The 23,031-nt window shown below is 41.0% G+C and overlaps 1 protein-coding gene across 1 annotated transcript in view; it reads left to right on the top strand.

Moving 5' to 3' along the window:
- TMPRSS13 (transmembrane serine protease 13) overlaps positions 1-8,941 on the top strand; it is a 54,917-nt gene extending 45,976 nt beyond the window's left edge. Inside the window, exons 10-13 of the mRNA XM_075189759.1 lie at positions 2,781-2,879; positions 6,784-6,926; positions 7,284-7,436; positions 8,237-8,941. Of these exons, the coding sequence (XP_075045860.1) occupies positions 2,781-2,879; positions 6,784-6,926; positions 7,284-7,436; positions 8,237-8,254 (413 nt within the window). The 3' untranslated portion in view covers positions 8,255-8,941. The remainder of the gene's footprint in view (positions 1-2,780; positions 2,880-6,783; positions 6,927-7,283; positions 7,437-8,236) is intronic.
- The last annotated feature ends 14,090 nt before the right edge of the window (positions 8,942-23,031 follow it).

Genomic DNA, 23,031 nt, shown 5'->3' on the forward strand with positions numbered 1-23,031 from the left:
TGGAGATGTAAGAGGCAGTGGAGTGAGAGAGGGCCTTGTAGGCAGGGGTGAGAAATTTGAAGACGGTTCTGTAAGGGAAAGGAAGCCAGTGAAGGGCAAGGCAGAGAGGGGAGGCAGAAGAAGAATGGCGGGAGAGGAAGATGAGTCTCGCAGCAGCATTAAGTATTGACCTGAGGGGGCAAGGTGGGAAAGGGGGAGACTGGTAAAGAGAAGGTTACAGTAGTTAAAACAGGAAAGGAGTGTTTGGATAATGGTTATGGTGGCATCCTGAGAAAGGAAGGGCCGGATGCGGGCAATATTGCGGAGCTGATGGCAGCAGGATTGGGCAAGAGATTGAAAGTGGGGGGTAAAGGAGAGGGAGGAGTCAAGGGTGATGCCCAGGCAGCGGAGAAGGGGAACAGATGAATAGATTATTCTATTGGTAGATCTGGACCTAATAGTGACTGTTCAGGAGGAGTAGCTCCAGGATGATGAGAAAAGTCATAATACAAAATCCAAATATAGTGATGTATTCCCACAAGAGAGGAGAGCATGGCAAGAAAAAATCAAATAACTGCAGGATAGTTCTCACAATATGAACTGGTATTTTTCTGAATAGCCATTAGAGGGCAGCAAAACTGTAATTACAATGTATGTTGCTACATATATTGTATACTGTATGTAGGTTGATCACAAAACGCTGTCTCCAGAACCAGGCCAGGAAGGGGGCTTGGGTAACATACACATGGAGAAGGACAATCAAGGTTGCCAACAGCTGACTGTCTTAATATTTCTACAATGATTAGATCATCTTACATGTCTCCCGTCTCTCTTCATTGCAACTGTAGCATATTAACAGTATCCACACAAAATTGTCAATCACCAATGGCTTTTTAATATTGGTAGCTGCTGCTGCTGCTGCCTCACTGTAACTACACACACTTTATCCACCAGCAGCTCCAATTGTTGTTCCACTCTTTTATGTAATCATTGTTCTTCACATCTCTTAGATTGTAAGCTCATTTGGGCAAGGTCATCTTTACCTTCTGTTTCAAGCCATTGGCCCTGATTCATTAAGGAAAGTAAGACAAAAAAAATAGTAAGTTTTGTACTGGACAAAATTATGTTACAATACAAGGGGTGCAAATTGGTTTATAATTTTGCACATAAGGAAAATATTGGCTGTTTTTTTTATGTAGCACACAAATACTTGATAGCTTTATTTTAACACTGACATTTAAAGTTGATCTAGGACATGCCCTAACCCAACTATACATCTGCCCACACATTTTAAATTTACCTCCCCCTCCAATGCAACATGGTTTTGCCAAGGTGCAAAATTACTAGTTTTTTTCTTTACTTTCCTTAATGAATCAGACCTATTGTATGTAATTTGTTTGTTTCACAATCCGCTCAATGTACAATGCGGTGTAATGTGTCAGCGCTTCCTAAATAAAAGATAACAATATTAGCAGTCCTGGAGGTAAATTTATCAAGCTCTGGGTTTGAAAAAGTGGAGACAACATCTTCACTTTTTCAAACCAGCAACTAGCTTGATAAATTTACCCCTTGAAGTAAAGTAGCTGGGTTAGGGTTACATACTCATTAGGCAATTTGAGGCTTTTGGCCTAAAAAAAAGTTTGTTTGCAGCAACTGCCAGATCCTATACAAGCTTGGTGCTGCCAACCAGTATCAGCCATTACCTGGGATACCACTTTGCATCTCTCCTTGTTGCATCCTTTGTGTGCTCTGCACAATTTCTTCCTTATAAGTCCTTGGGGAATATTGTGTGTTGTTGTTGTTATGGATTTAGTCATATGGCTGCAAATGTTCAAATGACCCAGGAAACGATGGAGTGTGATGAAGGTAGTCATAGATCCTTACATGCCTGACCTGCATGTGATGCTTCTGTTGATCAAGAGATAGATAGACAAGTGTGTACTGTCACAGTAGACAGTCATCTGATCCAAGCTTTGTGGGCATTTGATAGTCTTGGGACTCATATTCATGCTAGTTTTGGTGCAAACTGCAGAATACCAAGGACTTCTGCTGTGCTTTCCATGGAGGCCCTTTGTGGGACCAGAACACATAAAGTGGGGATTGCAAAGACTTTGATGCATCACGTTACATTGGGATATGACTTTCCACTGCTTAGGGATTTGCAGGGAATGGTACAAACTTTTGAAAATGCATTTTAATTACAGCAAATCTTTTCTCCCATTAAACAACCTCATAGCTCCAATTTCAATATATAAATAGTAGGAGTGACTAGATGTGAACCTGACTTTTTCATTTATTTTACTTACAGATGAAAATGTCCCCAGAATTCACTCTTTCCGATTTACCTGTTTCACTGATAATTTTGTTACTACATAATTTAGGGACCACGCATTAACTCTTGTGTAAACATGTGATGTCCCCCCCCCCCCTCTTACTCCCAATATTTGAAGGGTACAGTTTGTGTCAAGGGTTTTAACAAGTTGCAGGAGGGAAACATTCTTTAAAGGAATAGAGAACATGGACATGCACTGAAACTGGAGGGATATAGGTTCAGAGGAAATTTGAGGAAACATTAATTCACAGACAGTGGATAAGTGGAATAGACCTTCCATCAGAGGTTGTAGAGGCTAATACAGTTGAGCAATTTAAACATGCTTAGGATAGACATAAGGACATCCTTACAAAGAGCTAAGGATTAAATTGGATTTGAGGTTACCATAGGTTAAATCATTGATGAGAAATACAGTATATTGTTTTATATCTTCATTTCCTATGTTTTTTTGTCTTGGTTTGTCTTCTAGCCTTCATTCAGCCTGCCTGCCTTCCAATGACCAATCAAAACTTTAACCCCAACACCAAATGCTGGATCAGTGGATTTGGTAAAACTGTAGCCAGTTCTGGTGAGTAATGGTTTATGCTTATGGAATTACTGAGCTGGATTTAAGGTTTGGGAATATATGAAAAAGAAAACAAATATATGAGTGCTGACCATCCATTTTTGGCCCTGTGGTATTTTTGGAAGTGTTTTTTAACATTATGCAGATGAGCTACTATTACAAATTGCCTTTATATAACATATTAAGCAACACTTTACAGAGAATGTTTATTAATTCACACCAGCCACTGCCCCAGTGGAATTTATCATCTAACTGTTCTGCCCAACACACTAAAATAAACTTACCAGTATGATTGTGGACTATGGGAGGAAACCGGAGCACCCTGATAAAATTCACAGAAACATGGGGAGAACATACAAAATCCACACAGATAGTGCTCTGGTAAGAATTGAACCCAAGGCCCCAGAGTTGTAATCAGGAGATGCTAAAATTAAAATTTTCCTGTTTACTGCTAGAAATTCCTACTGATTTGTTTATGATTTAGATGCTTTGTAGAAGCCACAAGAATCATTTTATTTATGACAGGTTAGATAACTCTGTTAGAATAACTATCTTCATTAGATCCTTATTACTGTCGGAACATTTATAAATATCAGTTTCATAGTTGCCATACCTCTTTATAACTATTAATTAAAGATGTACCATCACTAGAAACTCATTGATAATAACTGTCTTGGGGTCAAGTCTTAAAGCCACAAACCAATTTGCTCAGCAACCATAATTACCGGTGATGTAACTGAGATGTTACTACGCCTAATGAAGTTACAGACAGTACCTGAAAGACCTTATTGTGCAATTATTAATCCAAGCAAACTGGATATAATGATGGATGGCTTGATAATTGCTGTTAGATCTCGTTTACACTTCTAGACTTCATTCACTCATGCGGTTTCTCAAATTGCATTCCAAACTAAACATAACTTGTGAATCCTGCGTGAAAAATAAGACTTTGAAGCATTCGCAAAATTCATTATAATAATATAATAATATTCATTATTGGGCTCTCATCCTACTGTAGGGGGCGTGGCTTTTGATACTCCCATTCAATACCCCCTACAGTTCTCTCTCTACCTTTTCCATGTTATTGACAGTAAATGGCAGTTTTCTCCTCTCCCCTTCTCCGGTTTTCTCTCCCTCTTATTCTTCCTCTACTCTCCCCTTTCCCCCTTCTATGGTTCTCACTCCTCTCTCCCCCCCTATTCTCTCCCTCTGGTTCTCTTCTCTCTCTCCACTCTCTAATCCACTCTCCATCCAGTTCTTTCTCCTCTCCTCTGGTTCTCACCCCATCTTTGGTCTTCTCTCCCCCTTCTCTCTGGTTCTGTTGCCTCTAACCACCTATCTGGTTCTGCCCCACTCCAGTTCCTTCTTCTCTTGCACCCATCTCTTAGTCTTACTCTGTCTTTCTAGTTCTCATGTTTCCCACTTCTCTTGTTCTCTTCCCCTGCATCCCTCTTCCTCCAGCCCCAGCTCTTTGTTTTCACTCACTTTCTCTCTGGCTGTCAATGCCCTGCTCTCTTGATGTCATGTCCCCTACCTCATTCTCTCTTCTCTCTGATTCTATCATCACCGTTCTGGCTTGCTATTCTCTCTACCTTTCTCTGTTTCTCTCCACCCCTCCTCAGCCCAACAGCTCAGTTAACTTACCTTTCAGATAGGCAAGGCAGCGCTTCCTATTCTACAGAAAGCAGAGCCTCAGCCTCCCCTTGAAGCATTGCAGACGTAAGCTGAAGCATGGGACTCTGTGCGATGGTGCCACTCTAAAGCAGACCCTAAGCATAGCATGAAAGTTCACTGATGTCTACACCACACTATCTCTGCAGTTTACGTAAGCCCTTAGTACTGGCAATACGGGAGACCAACTATAGTCCTAAGTGACTCTTATTTAAAAATTGGAAAAATGTTAAAATATTAAAATCCCACACTTCTATTTCTGGCCATGCGACTGTGTCAGATTTTCTCTAGAGAACACTTATTTCATAGCCCAATAATCAGGTTTCTGTTAAATTAGGGTGGAACTAATTTTGTGAACTTGACCTTTGAATTTGTATTATTATATAGAAACACAAGCAGCGTTCGCTCTCATTGTGCAGATAGTTCTCAGCAATATAAAGTTACAACATAATATATAAATTGGTTTCAGGCTGTGCTCTTTCCAATAGAAAGAGCAGCATTAACAAAGGATATTCCTCCCTTACTGAAATCTAAAAGTAGAAATAGTTATGCGCTCAATTGACTTTTTGTTAAGTGGTTTTAAGTTTAAATTATAAGTCAGATTGTTAGATCTTTTTATGTAGATTCAATTATGGTAATAGACTCAGTGGTCAATGAGTCTATAGTATATATTTCACCAATGGCTAATGGTTCTACAACTGAGATGATTGGGTATAACGCTCTTTGGGTATGTGAGTATATATTAGTAACTAGGCGACTGATTATGGTATTGATACTCGTGTAGGTGTTGAGTGTTCATGCACCACTGTGTTCTTATGATAGCAATACCAAGCAAATGAAGCATTCAGCTGGTCACCTACTAAGGTAATAATACCTATGTCTTGTAAATAGAACTTTTAATATTGAACCTTCCAGATAAAACAATAAATCTTAAAACAATGCATATGAATCAAACTCAATTAAATATTGATGAATCACATAAACCACTTAAAACATATGCCCTTGAGAAAGTCAGAGGCCAGATAAAACGTTTTGGACCTGGCCTACATTGATGTACGGACATTCGGATACCTGGAACACATGCAATACTTCTCATCCCCGCACGACTGCTACAGTGGACACATATGATACTGGGTACCCAGCCTTTGACTGGCACGAATATCAATACCATAATCAGTCACCTACTTACTAATATATACTCCCATACCCAAAAAGCGTTCTGCTCAATAATTTCAGTTGTAGAACCATTAACCATTAAACAATGAGTCTATTACCATAATTTAATCTACATAAACAGATCTAAAAATCTGACCTAAAACCACTTAACAAAAAGTCAACTGAGTTTATAACCATTACTACTTTTACAATATAATGGTCTGAAAATTAGTTCTCTGTTTTGCACATAAGTTAAATACTGACTGTTTTTTTTATGTAGCACACAAATATCAACTTTAAATTTCAGTGTACAAATAAGCTATCAAGTATTTGTGTGCTACATGAAAAAACTTAACTTATGTGCAAAATAATAAACTAATTTACACCCCTTGCACTGCAACATGGTTTCGTCCAGAAAACTTAAATAAGAAAAGTTACTCAAATTCTTCCCTAAGGTCCTGAATGAATCAGGCCCACAGAGAGGATGGTCAAAGTATAATCTGACAAACACACCACCAGGAAGCAAACCCTCCTACAACTGTTCAACCATAGATTCTTTATAAATCTTCTGATATTAAACTAGAAACACGAGCAATTTAATTCATTCAAATAAACTGTATAATAAAAGAAGTTATATATTAAAATCGAAAACCATACATCAGATGCTTGGTTGATTATAAAGTTTGACACAGAGGATTAACAGGGCTATTGTACAGGGCCTGTCCTGTGAGCTATGCTGTTATTTGGTATTTTTGTCCCTGTCACATGAAGCACGTAAACAAATCCCTTGAAGGACAGACAGGTGGGTGGATATCATGATCTATAAGTGCTGCAGTATCTGTACAGTTAACAAGGACCAAGTGTATTCCATTATTTGTACTTATATTCCACTGTATACTCGGAAAAAAAATCAAAACAGATCTATTCTTTCAAAAGATATAAAATTACATTATTAGGTCAAAAAAAGTTTTTGAAAGTGCATGTGACGTATAACATTTAGTTCAGTAATTGAGATTCAAAATAGTTTTGCTCATTAAGGAGTTAATATGTCTTGTCTTGATTGTGTTTACTCTTATTGCAGAGGATACTTCTCAGGTCTTGATGAAGGCAACAGTGACCATTATCAGCACTTCAACCTGTAACAATGTTAATGTCTATAATGGGGCCATTAGTGATAGAATGATGTGCGCTGGGGACCTGAGAGGAGGAATAGATTCATGTCAGGTGAGTAGGCTTATACTATCACGTGTGTAACCCTTTCTTCTCCCTCCTTTTGTATCTGTGCGTGCATGTTTTCATTTCTGTAGGAAGGAAAGCTATTATATATAAGTGTGCACAATGGGTGGAATATTATCCCCTGACATGTCTTCATGGTAGAGGGTAGCGCAACCACTAACCGCCAACTGAGAATAAATTAGGAGTGGAGTCCAAGATGAGCACTGTGTAGGTGTTAGATGAGCCTCTAGAGCAGTGGTCATGTTTAGCTAACACCCGGCCGTATTAGCCAATTGCCTGATATTGACTGCAATAGACAAATTATATAGTTCACTTGATTTCATATGGTCTGAAATTGTGATTCAGGGGGACAGCGGCGGACCATTGGTGTGTTTGCAGAATAATCGCTGGTATTTGGCTGGAGTAACAAGTTGGGGCACTGGCTGTGGACAACCAAATAAACCTGGAGTGTACACCCGTGTTACTTCAGTCTTACCGTGGATATACAACAAGTTGGAGGTGAGAATATAAATGAGACTTACTACATATTCTGTTGTCACTGTACATGAAACGTGTATTACTTGCAATCAATTGATAATAGGTCAGTGTTTAATACACAAAAACGTTATAATTCTTGTGTCTTCGATCCCCTAAAGACTGTTTACAATCTGCAATATATGTAGGCATGCAAAACAATAGCAAAGAGTATGCCCACTTGTGCTTTCATTACAAATTTTGGAACACCCACTATAAGCACTGTACATCCACTTACAGGTTTGGATGGAAATGCGCATGGTGGAAAGGGTACAAAAATCACTTTATAGTTCAGCCTACTACAACCTTAGCTCCACTACCTTCATCCATTACCTTCATCCATTTCAATTTGTTCATTTTTGTCCTAAAATAATTCTCTAATAAATGCTCCTATTATTGGTAGATGCGCTTACCCATATAAAATGTGTTTGTAAGGTACAAAAGGTATCCTAGTGAAGTCCTTTTGTTGGATAAATCACCTGTGGCCCCATCTACAAGGGAATGCCCTCTAAATGCACCTTCTCCAACCCTTCAGTTTAAGCATGTTTGTGCATCTCTGCCTAGCTCACAATCAGCTGCCCCTACTGGAAGATGCAACATTTTAAACCTCTGCAGGTGCTGTCATGTTGGTCCACAAACACATAGGCTTCTTGTTTTGCACTTTTGTAAATTACTTTTTTTGTCCTACACCACTGGGGTAGATCACTTGTTAGTGGATCAGACAGGAAGGATTGCAGGACAGCATTTGTTATTGTTGTTATTTACTCTTTGTATTTCTTTCACAGTTGGAGAGAAATCGGTGACCTCTTCTACATAAAGGAGTAATAGGATGCGCCTGCATTGTGACATTGAGAAAGCCATGCTCCAATGAAGGAAAATGATGGGGGGTTATTTATAAAACACAAAGAAATAGTGGCATTCCACATACTGTACATCACTACAAGACTTTATTACTCAATTTGTTATGTCAGCAATAACAAATATCAATCAAACAATATTAAGAAGATGAAATGTAGACATTGAAAGGCCATCCAAAAGTTTGAGAACATCCACCTTTTGTGCCTTGCTGGGTAACCATCGGGCCAAAAAGTGTTTTTTTCTATGAAGGCCTTCAAAATGAGAGCTTATCTCTGACAATATGGGAACTTTAATGTTGTTTAAATGTAATCATGTGATGTGAATGAAATGCCAAATAGAGGCTTTAATTTTACAGAGTAGAAGGGTCCTTTGTACAGAGTGGGAGGCCATGGAGTACGGAAGTCTGCACAGTTTTCAAGAAAAGTATTTTGTTGCAGTTTTTAGAATAAAAAATCAAGTATCACAGGATCTCATAACTAGCCTCTATTAATACCTTCACTGCCAAACTGTAAAGATTACAGCTTATTGCCATACATTTGTGCAGATTAAATTATATCTTCATACTGTATATTATACTATAAAGAACAATGTCATTCTGTTTCATGCAACATGTAATAAATGTATTTATAAAATCTACTGTAAAGGTGTAGTTTGTATGATGGATAATAAAGACAATAATATCATGTGAAAAGTAATTTATTATGTGAATGTGATCATGTTGTATATGCAAAATAATATAAATATAGTAATAAACATAATTATCTTTGGTATATTGTGGTAATAAACTTTAATTATATCAGAACTGAACATATGTTACCTTATTACTGTATGTCAGTAGAGAGGGAAGCATGTACAGTACATTATAAGGACAATTGTACGTAATAAACAAACGTACTGTTCTAAGGTGGTACAGCAAAGTGTTGGCATCTATAATATAAATGTCTAGTGACGTGTGTTAGTCTGTCTGTGTGTGTGTGGAAAAAAAAAACAAGCTGCAGCGCCACCTGCTGGGCAGAGTTATACACTGACCTATATATTTCTTGAAGGAGAAGTGACAGTTGGGAGTGGTTGGTGGTTGCCGGGGGTGACAGTGGGGAGTTTTTAACACCTTAAGTAGCTTGATTTGACTAGAATGCATGAGTATCATGCACGGGTTAACCGACCTACTAAATTCTTAGTGTGTGTGGAAAAAAAACCTCAAAAAGGGCTGACGAGTTGAGGGGTCAAACTCATTTTCGTGAGGTAATTTTACCTCATGAACACACATGTATACAGTGGCGGATCCAGGGGGGTGCGATCGGGGCAATCGCCCCCCCTAGCAGGGGTTTGCTGCCGACGGCTGCACAGTATGTGCAGGTCCGTTTGGCAGTGACAGTGTGCTGCCCGGCTGCTCTGATAGTGTTTTAAACACAATCAGAGCAGCCGGGCAGCACACTGTCCCTGCCTGTCACTGCCGAGCGGACCTGCACATACTGTGCAGCCCCCGGCAGCCTCAGAAGTCGGAAAGGGGGTGGGGCCTAAATCGCCCCACCCTAACATCCCCCTGGGAACAAACATTTTCTAGATCCGCCCCTGCATGTGTAGCGGCGTGTGTTAGTGTGTGTGTGTCTGTGGAAAAAACTATTTTCTCAGAAAGGGCTCATCCGAATGACCTGAAATTTGGTATACTGACATTATTTGACAAAAAAATGCATGAGTATCATGCACGGGTTAACTTGTATATAATATAAAGTAAAGTCAACCTGTGATGAGTTTAGGTGTGGGACAATTAGTAAGGTATAGAAGTGGCTATGGATGGGAGGGGGGAGAGGGTGGTTACAGGTGGTCTAAGAATTAAAAACAAACAAATCACATCTTACATGCTCTAATATACAGAAATTAGCTAGTCTAACTTTGGTTTTTAAGACAAGTACTGAAAACTCTTAGGTAGATCTTGAGAAGTAGATATGTTATATAGGAACCAAAAACCCAATATGTGGACAAATGTACGACATTTATTATTTAGATACACTGTGAGTTCTCTCTATTTTGCCATAGAGTATATGCAAAGAGGGGGCTTCAATACTTTTCTAGTGATAAGCCTCTAGATATTTAGCCTCCTAGATTTTAAATGCTGCTAAATTGTCAGCATATTTGTAAGTCCCTTCTATTGGCAGGCCTAATAAAGCGATCTTAACTATATTAGTTATGAGGGATGGCATCAGGGGATGGCTGGCAAATTTTGGTGGCAAGACTCGACTCGGCAACCTATTTTAAAGGAAGAAAATGCAGGTGGTCTAGTGCCCCAGCCCAAGGTAACCCACTATGGGACTTGCCTGGGGCAGATGCCCCCCAGCCCAGCCAGCCCCTGAATGCCATCCAAAAACTGAAATCTTGGGGCAGGTCCACCAAACATGGATAAAGGAGCCAGCATACCACAGTTTCTACAGTACAATGGGGAAGAGGGGCCACAAATTATACGGAGACTGGTGGAAACCATTTACCAGATAAAACATACCTTATACAAAGGTGGCATATAAGTTCATTTTATTAGAATTGAAATTTAAGATTTAGATATTTTTTTTTCTGAAAATGGTCCATGGGTCCTCATCCAGTGGCCTGCCCAGGTCGGCCTTCCAGTTAAGTTTATGTTTAGGGATAGATACACAGCCAGGGATGAATAAAAGGTTTCATTTCAGTAGCATTTTCATAAACAAGCTATGTAGAACATGAATTTGTTTAGAACACAAAGACAGAACATTATTAATTGGCATTTTATATGGCCACAAAATAGCCACAATGCATAAGGTATTAAAAATAAGATAACAAAATGGGACACAGCAATATAAAATTATACAAGCATGTTTCTTTAAAATAAAAAAGAGAAATGCAAAAATAGAAACACTCACGTAATTTATTGATTTTTGTGCTGGGGCAAGCAGACAGGTGGGAAAATCCTCAACAGAGCGTTGATCATAAGATATGCCAACACTCTCATATCATGCTCACATTTTTAAACATATTTATTTCTCCCGACCACACCCTCCTTGTGACCAGGAAGTTTTAAAAATGACATTTATTTTTTTAGAGCATCATAGAAACCTAATTTTACCTTCATAGAACAGAGCATAAATTTACACAAAAATGCATAGTAAACATGAAGTTGACATATTAATCATTTGAAACCAATTTTAATTTATATATATTTGCTATTAAGCAGATTTTTAAGTTCTACATTTATTATACACCTATCTGCACTATGAAGAGTGTATACAGAGCCCAATGTAAGTATGACCTATGATTAATTATCCTATGATCTATACATTTCCAATGTGGTTCATGAAGAGTTGACTAGGAGTGATCCCAGCTATTGCCCTTTGTGACTACAAAGGGAATTTAGGCTTAGGCCATTTGGTCCGTACAAACGTAAACGTATTCTACTAGACTGATTTAATATTGTACTAGAGATAGAGTCTGGTGAATATGACACCCCCTGCTTTGTAACAGGATGTCAGCAGTAGGAGAGAGAATATAGGCAGGTGAGATTTATCAGCCTAGTAATTTAACCAATCCTATATTTTAAATGCTGAGTAACATCAATTTATCTTTTATATTTTAATCCCTGATCGTGTCAAAACCACAACATGGGTATTGAGCAAAACTCTGTCAGGCACCAAGGCTGGACCTGAATTCGGATATAGGGGCCAACAACATCTAATGTGACTGGGCCATGGTCTATCGAGGTGCATGGGAAGATTGTGGTGTCAGCTATATTTTGGGAGAACACTGAACTCGGCAATATCATATCCAAACTACTGTGGATATCATGCAGTGGGAATAAAAATTATAGTCCCTCGTGAAGGCTTCTGGGTGCTCCACAAATTGAACAGAAGATGTTAGGTAAGGAGGTGTAATATGGCCTTGGAGTTCTTGGTAGCAGACTGTTGAATGGATTTTGGAAGGAGCTTAGATCCTGTTCCCTGGCTCCTGTTTGCTTCCTGTTCTCTGAGGTCTCCAGCTCATCTATCCGCAGATCATCACAGCCTCTGTGACTACTCCACTATCCTGTGGCAATGCTCTGCAGATTACTGCTACCTGTTCTCTGAGTCTCCAGCACATTTATCTGCAGATCATCACAGCCTCTATGTCTACTCGACTATCCTGTGGTAACGCTCTGCAGATTATTGCTACCTGTTCTCTAAGTCTCCAGCACATCTACTCTCAGATCACCGCTACCAGTCTCCAGTATAACCTGCATACTTGCCTGCTGTTCCTTACTCTCAGTACATTGGCTCTACCGTTGCTCTGGGAAACTGCCTCCTAGTCTCTAAGTCATTGAGCTGCTTCTCATCCGTGGCATCTTCAGTTATTATCTTGGTTCTCAATACAGCCTCGTTAATCACCCCCTAAGTGGGCCGCGACCTGCGGTCTGGGAGCAGCTAACTCCAAACTCCCTTGCGGGAGTCCCTGGCGAACACCTCCCTCACCGTTAGACTCTGCTCCTTCTGGGAGGTAATATCACTTGAGCCGGCTGTATGGGCAGTCCTCTGACCCTAACTCAGGGACAGGATGTCATTAAGTGTCTGAAACAATCAGAACTGGTAATGGTTGGAGTTATATACATTAACTAATGTATAAATTATTATTATTCATCTCCGCAATTAGGATCCTTCAGGATTTCAAATTATGTGTGATGGTTCAAAGGTAAGATGTTTTGCTATTAGGATGGCATTGATGAAATATTAAGTTCCTTTTATTTGTTTTATAGTTTGAAATATTTTGGACCTTTAAAGTGGCAATTCAAAACCTTTACATTAAACCTTTAAATAAAAAGTGTCAACATTTTGATATGTTCTAATAAGAGATAAAAAAATCCTTTGGTAAGAAAGATCACCAGGATCTCTCGGTAGGTGAACGATGCATCATCCAAGGTCTAGGAAAAAGATGGGGGAACAAGGAAGAGAATAAGTAAAAAGGTCTAAGTATGAGTTGAAAACTTGTCCTTTCAATCAGACCCATTGAGGAGATGAGCGAGGATGCCTAATATGTCTGCCGTTGGTCGTATATACCATGGGGACATGGAGATAGGTTAGGAGGTAGCGTTTCACTTGTACAAAGAAAGACCTGCGTTGAGCTCACTTTCACCAAGTTTTTAGCAAATTGCAGCTGTAAAAAAAAAAAAAGGGGGGGGATATTGCTAAATCCCACCAAAAGCTATCACACAAGAAATTGTATACAGCACTGTAAATTTAATTTGAGGAGAAAGAATATAAATAGATCGGTCAAACTATGGCAGGATCCAAACAATAATGCTCATCAGGAATAGTTCATTGTGAAAATATAAATCACATTTATTAAAAGCTTAATTAAACATCTATAGCTGACAACATATGCAATAACTTAATAAACCATATAAACAGATTAATCAATAACCAGTAATTAAGGCATAACTTACTGATATATAACCGATTTAGCCTTAAAGGGAAAAACAATGTAAACTCAGAACAATAAGTAAAGCAGTATAATCTTCTTGCACAAAGTAACGATGTAGGTAGGATAATACTCTTTAAATGTACGTTGCATTGTTAACTGGTTGCAATCTCAGCCTGCTTGAGTGCTCTTTACAGCAGCCAGCAAGAAAGAATGTGCTCTCTGTGGAGTCCTCGCCACCATACCTAGCGTGTGGGGGGAGGGGGATGTGGCAAAAAGAGCCATTCCCTAACACAGTTCAGTGTGGGGATACAGACTTACACAGACATACGCAGTCTCCTGGAATAATATACTGAAAAGTTGGCAAGCCTATAGAGCCCCTATGCTCGTGGGGCCCGGGCAATTGCCCAGCGTGCCAACGCATTAAGACGGTTATAGTGAATAGAATAGTATTTGGATGTAAGTTACGTATTTAAGTGTGTGCTTTTGTTGAGGGCAGGCGACCAATGCCTAAGTAGTGGGCTAGTGACTAGAAAGTGTCCTTGTTTTAGTCAGTGCTAGGGTTGCAGCATTTTTTTTATTTTATTCAAGGTCATACAATCATCAAACAACTAAAATACAACCAAAACAGGTATAATAAGAATCAAATAAATACAGAGTAAATAACAACAACATTCAGGAAGTCTCAACAATTACAGGGAAATTGACATTAGTCATGAGATTGTCAACCAAAGTTTGTCCTTTGTAAGGAAGGGAAGTGTTGATAGGAGAGGGGGTTGGAGCCCAGGGGAAGAGGGAAGCGAAGCAGAGTTTTTTTAATGAGTTAGAGGCAAGTGGATGTTATTGTAAATTACCCAGGGTGGTTGCAAATTTGTTTTGTCTTTTATGGAAAAAAGGTTCATATTTTCTGCTATCCTGACAAAAATAAAAGAAGAATAGAGAACCAACTGAGCTGTGTCCTGTCAACTACCTGGTGTTTTTATCACAGCATATAATGATGGACAGAACACTGGATTTCGCAGTAATCCTAAAGTAGATAGGTGATTACACCAGCTCTGAGGTAACGCAAGAAAGAATCACAGGAATATAACACAATCTCTGAGGCAATGCAGGAATATAACACAGAGTTCAGTGATTACTGCAAAGCCCCGCAGAGCAAGAAAGTGATATTTACTGCAGGTTTTAGAGTGGGTGGTAGGGACCCTTTTGGGAGGGCTTACCTGGGGCGTCTGCGCTTTGTTTTGTTGTTATGAGGGTTGGTGCTGCCTTGACGGATGTTCTGGATGTTTCAGTTCCGGTTTTTGTTGGTTGCTTCCTTGTTTCTTCCGTGGCGCGACCTGTGGGGAGATAAGATGGGGATTGGGAGGGAGAGAGGGGGGGGGGAGGAGAAAAGAGAGAGGACAGGCGAGACAGTATACACGATATCGGCCCTCCGGTTCTGGAGTGGGAGATGTTTATAGCTCCTTTTGCAGTATTTGTTTATAGCTGTTTTGCCTAGTTTATAGCTCTAGTGCCGTGTATACTGGGGCGACTATATGGGTATGCAGAGTAGTAAACTCTTGGGGGTGGGCTGGAAAGGGGGATTACGGTGCCCGGTTCCAAGCTTCTTGGTTAAGAGCTCTGCAGTAAAACTGCTAATTAGTGCATATGCTTGCTTATTCTGGAATAGTATAGTGTGCGGCTGGAGGGTGAGGGGGTGGTGCAAGCTTTATAATTAAAATATAAATTTGGTTATGTTCCCTTTAAAAGGGAGAAGCGGTGTATGTGTATTAAGACAAAATATGTTTAGGTGGAATGGGATACAATTATGTGGTTCTGGTTCCAGTCTGGTTCCAGTGATCCACTTCCAGCATTCCAGTTCTAGTCCGGTTCCAGTGATCCACTTCCAGCATTCCAGTTACAGCATTCCGGTTCCAGCACGGGTACAGTGATCCAGTTACAGCAGTTCGGTCCAGCATTCCAGATCCAACAGTCCAGTCCCTGTTTGCTTTCCTCTGCTAGTGTAATCACGACCTGCACCAGTCCATTCACTACATGCAAAGGAACATCAGGTCACCCAGCTTTGTCCACGTAGTTACCAGTCCAGCTCCAGAGACACAACCCAATCTGGGTACAGACAGATCCTCAGGTGTGACAGTTTTCACTGGCCTAATCAATCCCACTGGTGATCTGCCCCAAAGAGTAGGCTCAATGCAAATCCTGGTGAATCGGCTTGTGAGCGAGGAATCCGCACAGGGACAAATCGTGCAGTTCAAGAATCTGTCCTCCCGCCTGGATTGTATTCAATCTACTCTCAGTTCAGATGACTCTTCTGTTTCTGTACAAGCTTGACCTCTTCAGGTTCCTGCCACGGCTTCTCGTCTTCATCTGCTAACTCATGCCATGCTTGATGGCGATCAAAAATTGTGCAGGGGGTTCCTGAATCAATGTAAGATCCATTTTGAGCTACAGCCCATCAATTTCCCTATGGAGAAAGCAAAAGTTGCATTCATTATCTCCCTCCTATCGGGACAAGCATTAGCCTGGGCAACTCCTTTGTGGGAAAGAGCAGATCCCCATTTTTCCTCATTTTCTAGATTCACAGCAGCTTTCTGTTGGATCTTTGATGAGCCAGGCAGAACCACTTCAGCATCCTTAGATTCTCTAGACCTTCAACAAGGCTCTCGTCCTGTGGACCAATGCCTGGTTCAGTTCCAAATAATGGCTTCTGAGTCTAAGTGGAATGATGAGGCCCTGCTCACAGCCTGCTGGAGTGGCTTGTCCGATAAAATTAAGGATGAGCTATCTACTTGTGATCTGCCTTCTACACTTAATGAACTAATTTCCCTATATACTAGAGATGATTTACACTTTTGGGAGCGTGCCCTAGAGAAAGGAAGAGATGAAAGGGTTACGCTGCATCATCATCTTCAACCGCGGCAGTCCTCACCGCCAAGCTATGAGTGCATGCAGGTGAACCGCTCTTGTTGAACCAAAGAGGAGCGTCAGAGACGCCGACTGGCGATCTTATGCCTTTACTGTGCAGCTCCAGGACACTTGATTCCTGCCCCAAGCTTTCGGGAAACACTGGCTCTTAACCGGTGAAGCTAGGTAAGGAGCAGTCAATTCTTCTCCACAAAAATCTGATTGTGTACTAGCAATCACTCTTGAACATGCTCAGCATACCAAGAACCTCTCAGCTCTTCTTGATTCTTTTTTTTCTGGAAACTTCATTACTGCCACAGTGGTTCAATAGTTTTGGTTATCGACAGAGCCGTTACCTCGACCTTTCTACATCACGACGGTGGATGGAAGTCGCATCTCAAATAGTATTATCACCCACCAGTAGTGGATAGGGGGTAAAAATAGGACTGCAATATTGGGTCTGGGGGGATTTTCACAATTAAAACAGATTGGCGGTTGCTTACTCTGGATCAACTTCAAATATAAGTGAGGGATCGCAGGAGATCCAAAATAGGTTGAACTTGATGGACTGGTGTCTTTTTTTCAACCTTATCAACTATGTTATTATGTTACTAGATAAGGCATTCTCTGGCACCACTAGGGTCATTAGGTCAACCCCTAGCTCCAGTTCTCCACTTACCTGTTTCTGTTCCTTGCTCCCATGTGTATTCGGCTACTGATCTGGCTGGTCTCTAAACCTTCCCTTGGATTGCGATTTGGCACCTATTGACTCCACTGGCTCTGACTCCTGGCTATCCCCTACCAGTCTCTGCTTTCTCCACTGGTACCTTGCAACCCGGCTGATTCTGATCCGTATTGTCTGACTACTCTTACTTCACTTACCACTTTGCTGGTGATTGTCCAGGGATGCATTAGACTCTGCTCCTCCTTGTTCAGTTGCACTAATACCAGCAATTGGCTCCATCCAAATTTTGTACGTGACTGCCTCTCCAGTTCATGGTTGGAACACTTCATTCTGAAACTCTGTAATTGTACCTGGCCAGATGTCCCTCTGCTACGTTGATCCGGGGTCACTCTTCATTCCATCTCCATAATCCTCTCATCAATTGGAGAAGAGGTGAATTCATCCGCTGGAATCCACTTTACTCATCCACCTGTTTGACCTTGCCCCTCTGGGTCCTGCAACCTATGTCCGAGCATTGTACCTTACCATATCATGATTCCTTGGATGTCTGTTCCAAAAAAGCCTCAGATTCCTTGCTCCCTTATCATAATTACAATTGTGTCATTAATCTGATTCCAGGTTCTAATTTCTAAGACTCTTTGCGTTATGTGCTCCGGAAACCAAGGCAATGGAGACTTATATTGAAGAGAATCTGGTGAAGGGCTTCATTAGCCCTCCAAGTCTACAGCCGTAGCTGGATTCATCTTTGTCTCCAAAAAGCATGGGAACTTGTGGCCATGCATTGAGCTCAGAGGACTTAACAAGATCACTGTTAAAAACACCAACACGCTCCCTCTTATTTCTGTTCTTTTCTATCAACTGAAAGAGGCCAATCTTTTCCAAAATTGATCTCCTGGGGACATACAATCTCAATCATATCAGAGAGGGTGACAAATGGAAGACTGCCTTCAACACCCAGTCAGGCCATTATGAATATATGGTCCTGCCTTTGGTCTCTGCAATATTACAGGACTTGATTAACAATGTTCTTCGCGACTTTTTGGGGAAGTTTGTCATTATGTACTTGAATGAGCCTGATTTATACCCGATCTCTGGCACAACACCAACTACACATCAGGGATGTTCTCCTAAACCATCTGTTCACCAAACTAGAGAAGTTTGGCTTTGAGGTCAACAAGGTGACCTTCTTTTGGTATGTCCCGAAGGATTTGTTAAAGGAACCAGACTTTGTCATCTATAAAGATCCCTTCTGATTTGGTCAGCGCTGGAGAATTGATCAGTCACACAGGAATCTGTCAAATTAACTCTGCTTATTGAAGCTTTAAGCACTAGTGTTTATACAAACAATATTGCATGCTCAACTTATCTTTATGATTACTTTGTGTAATAGCACTTTTCTTTATTGTTTACTATGTCCTTTAAACATCTCTGCAAATCTTCTGCTCATGAACACCGGTCTTATCTTGTCTTGTGGCCTGTAGTATGGACACCCTGTTATCTTAGTTTTATAGTTCTTCTCTCAGCATAGAGAAGAACTTGCCATTCTAATCACAATTACTGCAACTGTGCACTTCTGCATGTAAGCTATTCTAACTAATTTCATTCTGATACCAAATATTTCTTTACAATTTACATTAGTTAATTAAAGGCATCATTATTTCTTTCACAGGATCTCTAGAGACCCTAACAGGGTCCTAACCATCCTGGACTGAGTACTTCAACCATCCAAAGATTCTTGGGCTTTGGCAATTACTACAGGAGATTTATCTGCTCCTTCTCCGTCCTGGTGGCCCCTATTACTGCTCTGACCCAAAAAGGGGTCAACACCTCAATTTGTCCAGCTCAGGCAGTGGCATACTTGGAATCCTTGAAACAAGCCTTCATCTCAGCACCTGTTCCTCATCACCCTATTCCAGATTTACCTCTTGTCATCAAAGTCGATGTTTCCGATGTTGGCGTAGGTGTCATCATCTCCCAGAAGGACCCACATAACCACAGGTTGCACCACTGTGCCATTCTTTATTGGAAATTCACTCCAGCTGAGTCCAACTATGATGTTGGGCACCAGCAACTTCTGCTCATAAAATAGGCCTTTGAGGAATGGAGACACTGGCATCATCAATGTTCTCACTGATCATAAAAACCTTCTGTATATTGAATCAGACAAGAGACTCAATTACAGACAAGCACAATGGGCATAATTCTTTACCCGCTTCAGAGTCATCATCACCTTCAGACACGGATCACGTAACACCAAAGCTGATGCCCTGTCACATATCTTTATGCCTCAGCATCATCCAACCACTGAGCCTTTATCTATAATCACAACTTAATTTGTCTTTACTGTGCTGGCTCAAAATTTTGGCTCAACAATCTAGCAACTATTAAACCTGGCTCCTCCTGAAACCCCTGCCAACAGACTGTTAATTCCTGACCATCTCAGAAAAGCAGTCCTATCTGAATCTCATGCTAGTAGAACCTCTGGTATCTCCAAGACCCTGGAAAATCTGTCACATTCTATCTGGTAGCCTTCACTGACCACAGATGTCAGGGATTTTTTTTCCTCTTGTGAAATTTGTGCCAGGAACAAATCCTCCAGAAGAAGTCCTTCGGGCCAGTTAATGTCCTACACCTGATAAACCATGGACTCATATCTCAATGTATTTCATTGTGTATTTACAGTCACACTGCTCTGGAGATCTTTCTGAACCCTGCTCGGCAAACAGAATGAGTCAACCAGTCCCTGGAGCAATTTCTCCAATTTTATATTTACAAGTTCCATAACGACTGGGCTGCATTGATCCAGTGTAAGAGTTGCTTATAACAATGCCTGTCTGTCACGCTCCAGACCCATTTACCCCACATTTGGTGTGCCTCTCCTGTAGCCGCTTTCCTCACTGTGGATGGTGCTGCTTTCCTGCTGGCAGGCGCCATCATGCCAGTACTTCTGCGAATGCGGGGACCCGGCTTTTACAATCTGCCTTCATTCAATTGGCTGATTACTGGCTAGCTCCCTCTATGAAAAACACCTCCTACCTTCCTTCAGGTCCAGATCTTCAAGGCTCATTACCTGTAAGAAGGTTCCTACCTCTGGCTCCTGTTTATTCTCTGTTACCTGCGCTCCAGTAGTCGCCTGCAGACCATCGTTACACCTAATAATCCTGTACCAGGGCTTTCAGCTCTTCAGCACCTCAGTACTATATTCCTCTGCAGACCATTCCCTCCTGTGATCCTCTGACTCTCTGCTTCAAAAAGAAAGTTTTCTATCGCACAGATTATTGGGAATACCCTCATAGATATATAGATTCTATACTCAGCCTGGCGGTTCACTGGTGCCAACTATACTCAGCCTAAATAGATTAATAGAAATTGACACAATTATTTAGTCAGAAATCACACTACCAAGTGCTAGTTAGATATTGGTTTCGCTCTTCATGCCTACTGATATTAGCCTATATAGAAGAAATACCGATATCCCGCTATTCTAGAAAATAGCTTTATAGTGGACGTAGTTTAGGAAAAGCGCTATTAGCCTTTTATATACAACTAAGTCCAGCTAGAATAAGTGAACAGGTAGTTTGAACCTGGCAGAATTAGACAGTAAATAAAACTGTGAAATAGCTTCACTGGTAGTGATTTAACTGGAGGGGGAAACAGACAGTTTATTTGTTTTTGTATTATCTTTAATTGAAATAAAGAATAAATTTTTGTGCCCTAATTACGAATCTAATACAAAGACATAGACAAATAGCATATATAAAATAATATCAATAGAATATTGTCCTATTAACGAACCTCAGCTATAACCAATCTGTGTTTAAAAGGCTATCTAGAAGTTTATTAGTTGTGTGACCAGTGATTTTATTACACAGCATTTATATTCACTAATCACTAACACTTCTTTATTTCACTAATTTTAATATCAATGTTTTTAACAGAAACAATAAAAGTTATATTTTATTCCTTTTTCATTTTGATGCTTAACAACTGGGACATTAAGGAAACAGGGAATTCAGTGCACCTACTCTTCTAAAAAAAACTCTAACCTTCCCTTTTCGAATCTCTGCTTCTATTACCTGGAAACCAGTTATCTCATGCAGTCCATTGCGCCGCCTATTGATCCTGGTCCAGGGCTTCCAGCTCTTCAGGACCTTAGCGCTAAACTCTTCTGCAGACCATTCACTCCTGTGATCCTCCTACTCGTTGCCTCTGTTATCTGGTATCCAGTAGTCTCCTGCAGACCATTGCACCTTTTCAGATCCTGCTCCAGGGCTACCTACCTCCACAGGACCTCTGTGCCTCACTGCAGCCTAGTGCACCCTTGTGCACCCTTTACCACCTATCCCACTCACCTATTACTCTGCACCTCAGCCATCTCCGGTATACCACTCTTGCCAGACGAGGTCTGTCCTCCTGGCCTTAGTCTTTTGGGCTCTCCTAGGTCTCGCTTGTCACCAGCTAAGAAGGCCACGACCTGCGGTCTGGGAACCACAAAGTCCATATTTCCCTGCGGGGATCCCTGGCGAAAACCTCCCTCTCCGTTGGACTTCACCCCTATTTGTGGGTAGTGCTCAGTTAAGCAGACCCCAAGAATCCTCAGACCCTGAACCTGTGACACCGTCACACTTCCACCAACATATCCCAATTCTTCTGCAATTTTGTGTTTCACCCAAGGTCAATTCCTTATCTAGCATTACGCCTTCAATTTTCCTGAGATATGACATACTGCTTCTCACCTCAAATTCATATGGAGAAAGGTCCACTCTGCTCTACATCATGCTTTATATTGATCCAAAATTTTTGCTGATTGACTCTGCAGAAGCTGTACTTTCAAAGTAGGCGACAAAGTCTGGCTTTCTACCCAGAACATCAAACTGCGGCAGCCCTGTAGGAAATTTGGACCTATGTTTATTGGGCTTTTCCTTATTGTCCAACAAGTGAATCCCATTGGTTATTGACCAAGGCATCCTTGGTCACTAAAATACCCAACACCTTTCATTGCTCTCTATTAAAAACCTGTTATCATGCAGCACTTTCAGATCTCATCGTCCGGGTAGACCTCGTCCTGACAAGATTGATGGATTCCAAGAGAGTTCGAGGACAGGCTCATTTCTCAGTCCATTGGAAAGAATAGGTCCCGGGGGAACGCTCTTGGATTCCCCAGGAGCATTTGCATACTGATAGTCTCATAAAAAAAATTCTACATGCAATTTCCAGGGAAATCAGGACAGAGAGGTTCTCAAGGGGGTGAACTGTTACGTGCTTCCACGCCAGCCGCAATGGTTTGAGGTGTACCTGAGTCACCACGCTGCTGCGGCAACTCCTTCCATCCCGGCCAACCCTCTATCTCCCCCTATGTCCTAGCCATTGCGTAGGCAGCCGCGATGCTTCTATCTACTTCCGTCCAGGCTGTTTAGACAGTCAGCTGGGCTAAATCATGTGACTTTCTCCGGCTGTATTGACAACCATCTGGAGCTCATTATCATGGCCATTACTGGGGAATGTGAGTCTGGCCCTTCCTTTCAGATTGGCTTCTTACTGTTTAAAAGGCAGGGATGGCTTAACCTGCCTGCCAATTATAGCAATTTTGCCCTGCATTAACTAACCTGCTCCTCATTTAGTGAACCTCTGATTGTGAACTGTTGTGACCCTTGGTTTGTTATTTGGAGCCTGGTTGCTTCCTGTTTGCCTCTGACCACTTGGCTCTTTCCTCTTGACTATCCT

This window comes from Mixophyes fleayi, chromosome 11 (assembly GCF_038048845.1).
Source record: "Mixophyes fleayi isolate aMixFle1 chromosome 11, aMixFle1.hap1, whole genome shotgun sequence".
NCBI classification, from domain to species: Eukaryota; Metazoa; Chordata; class Amphibia; order Anura; family Limnodynastidae; genus Mixophyes; species Mixophyes fleayi.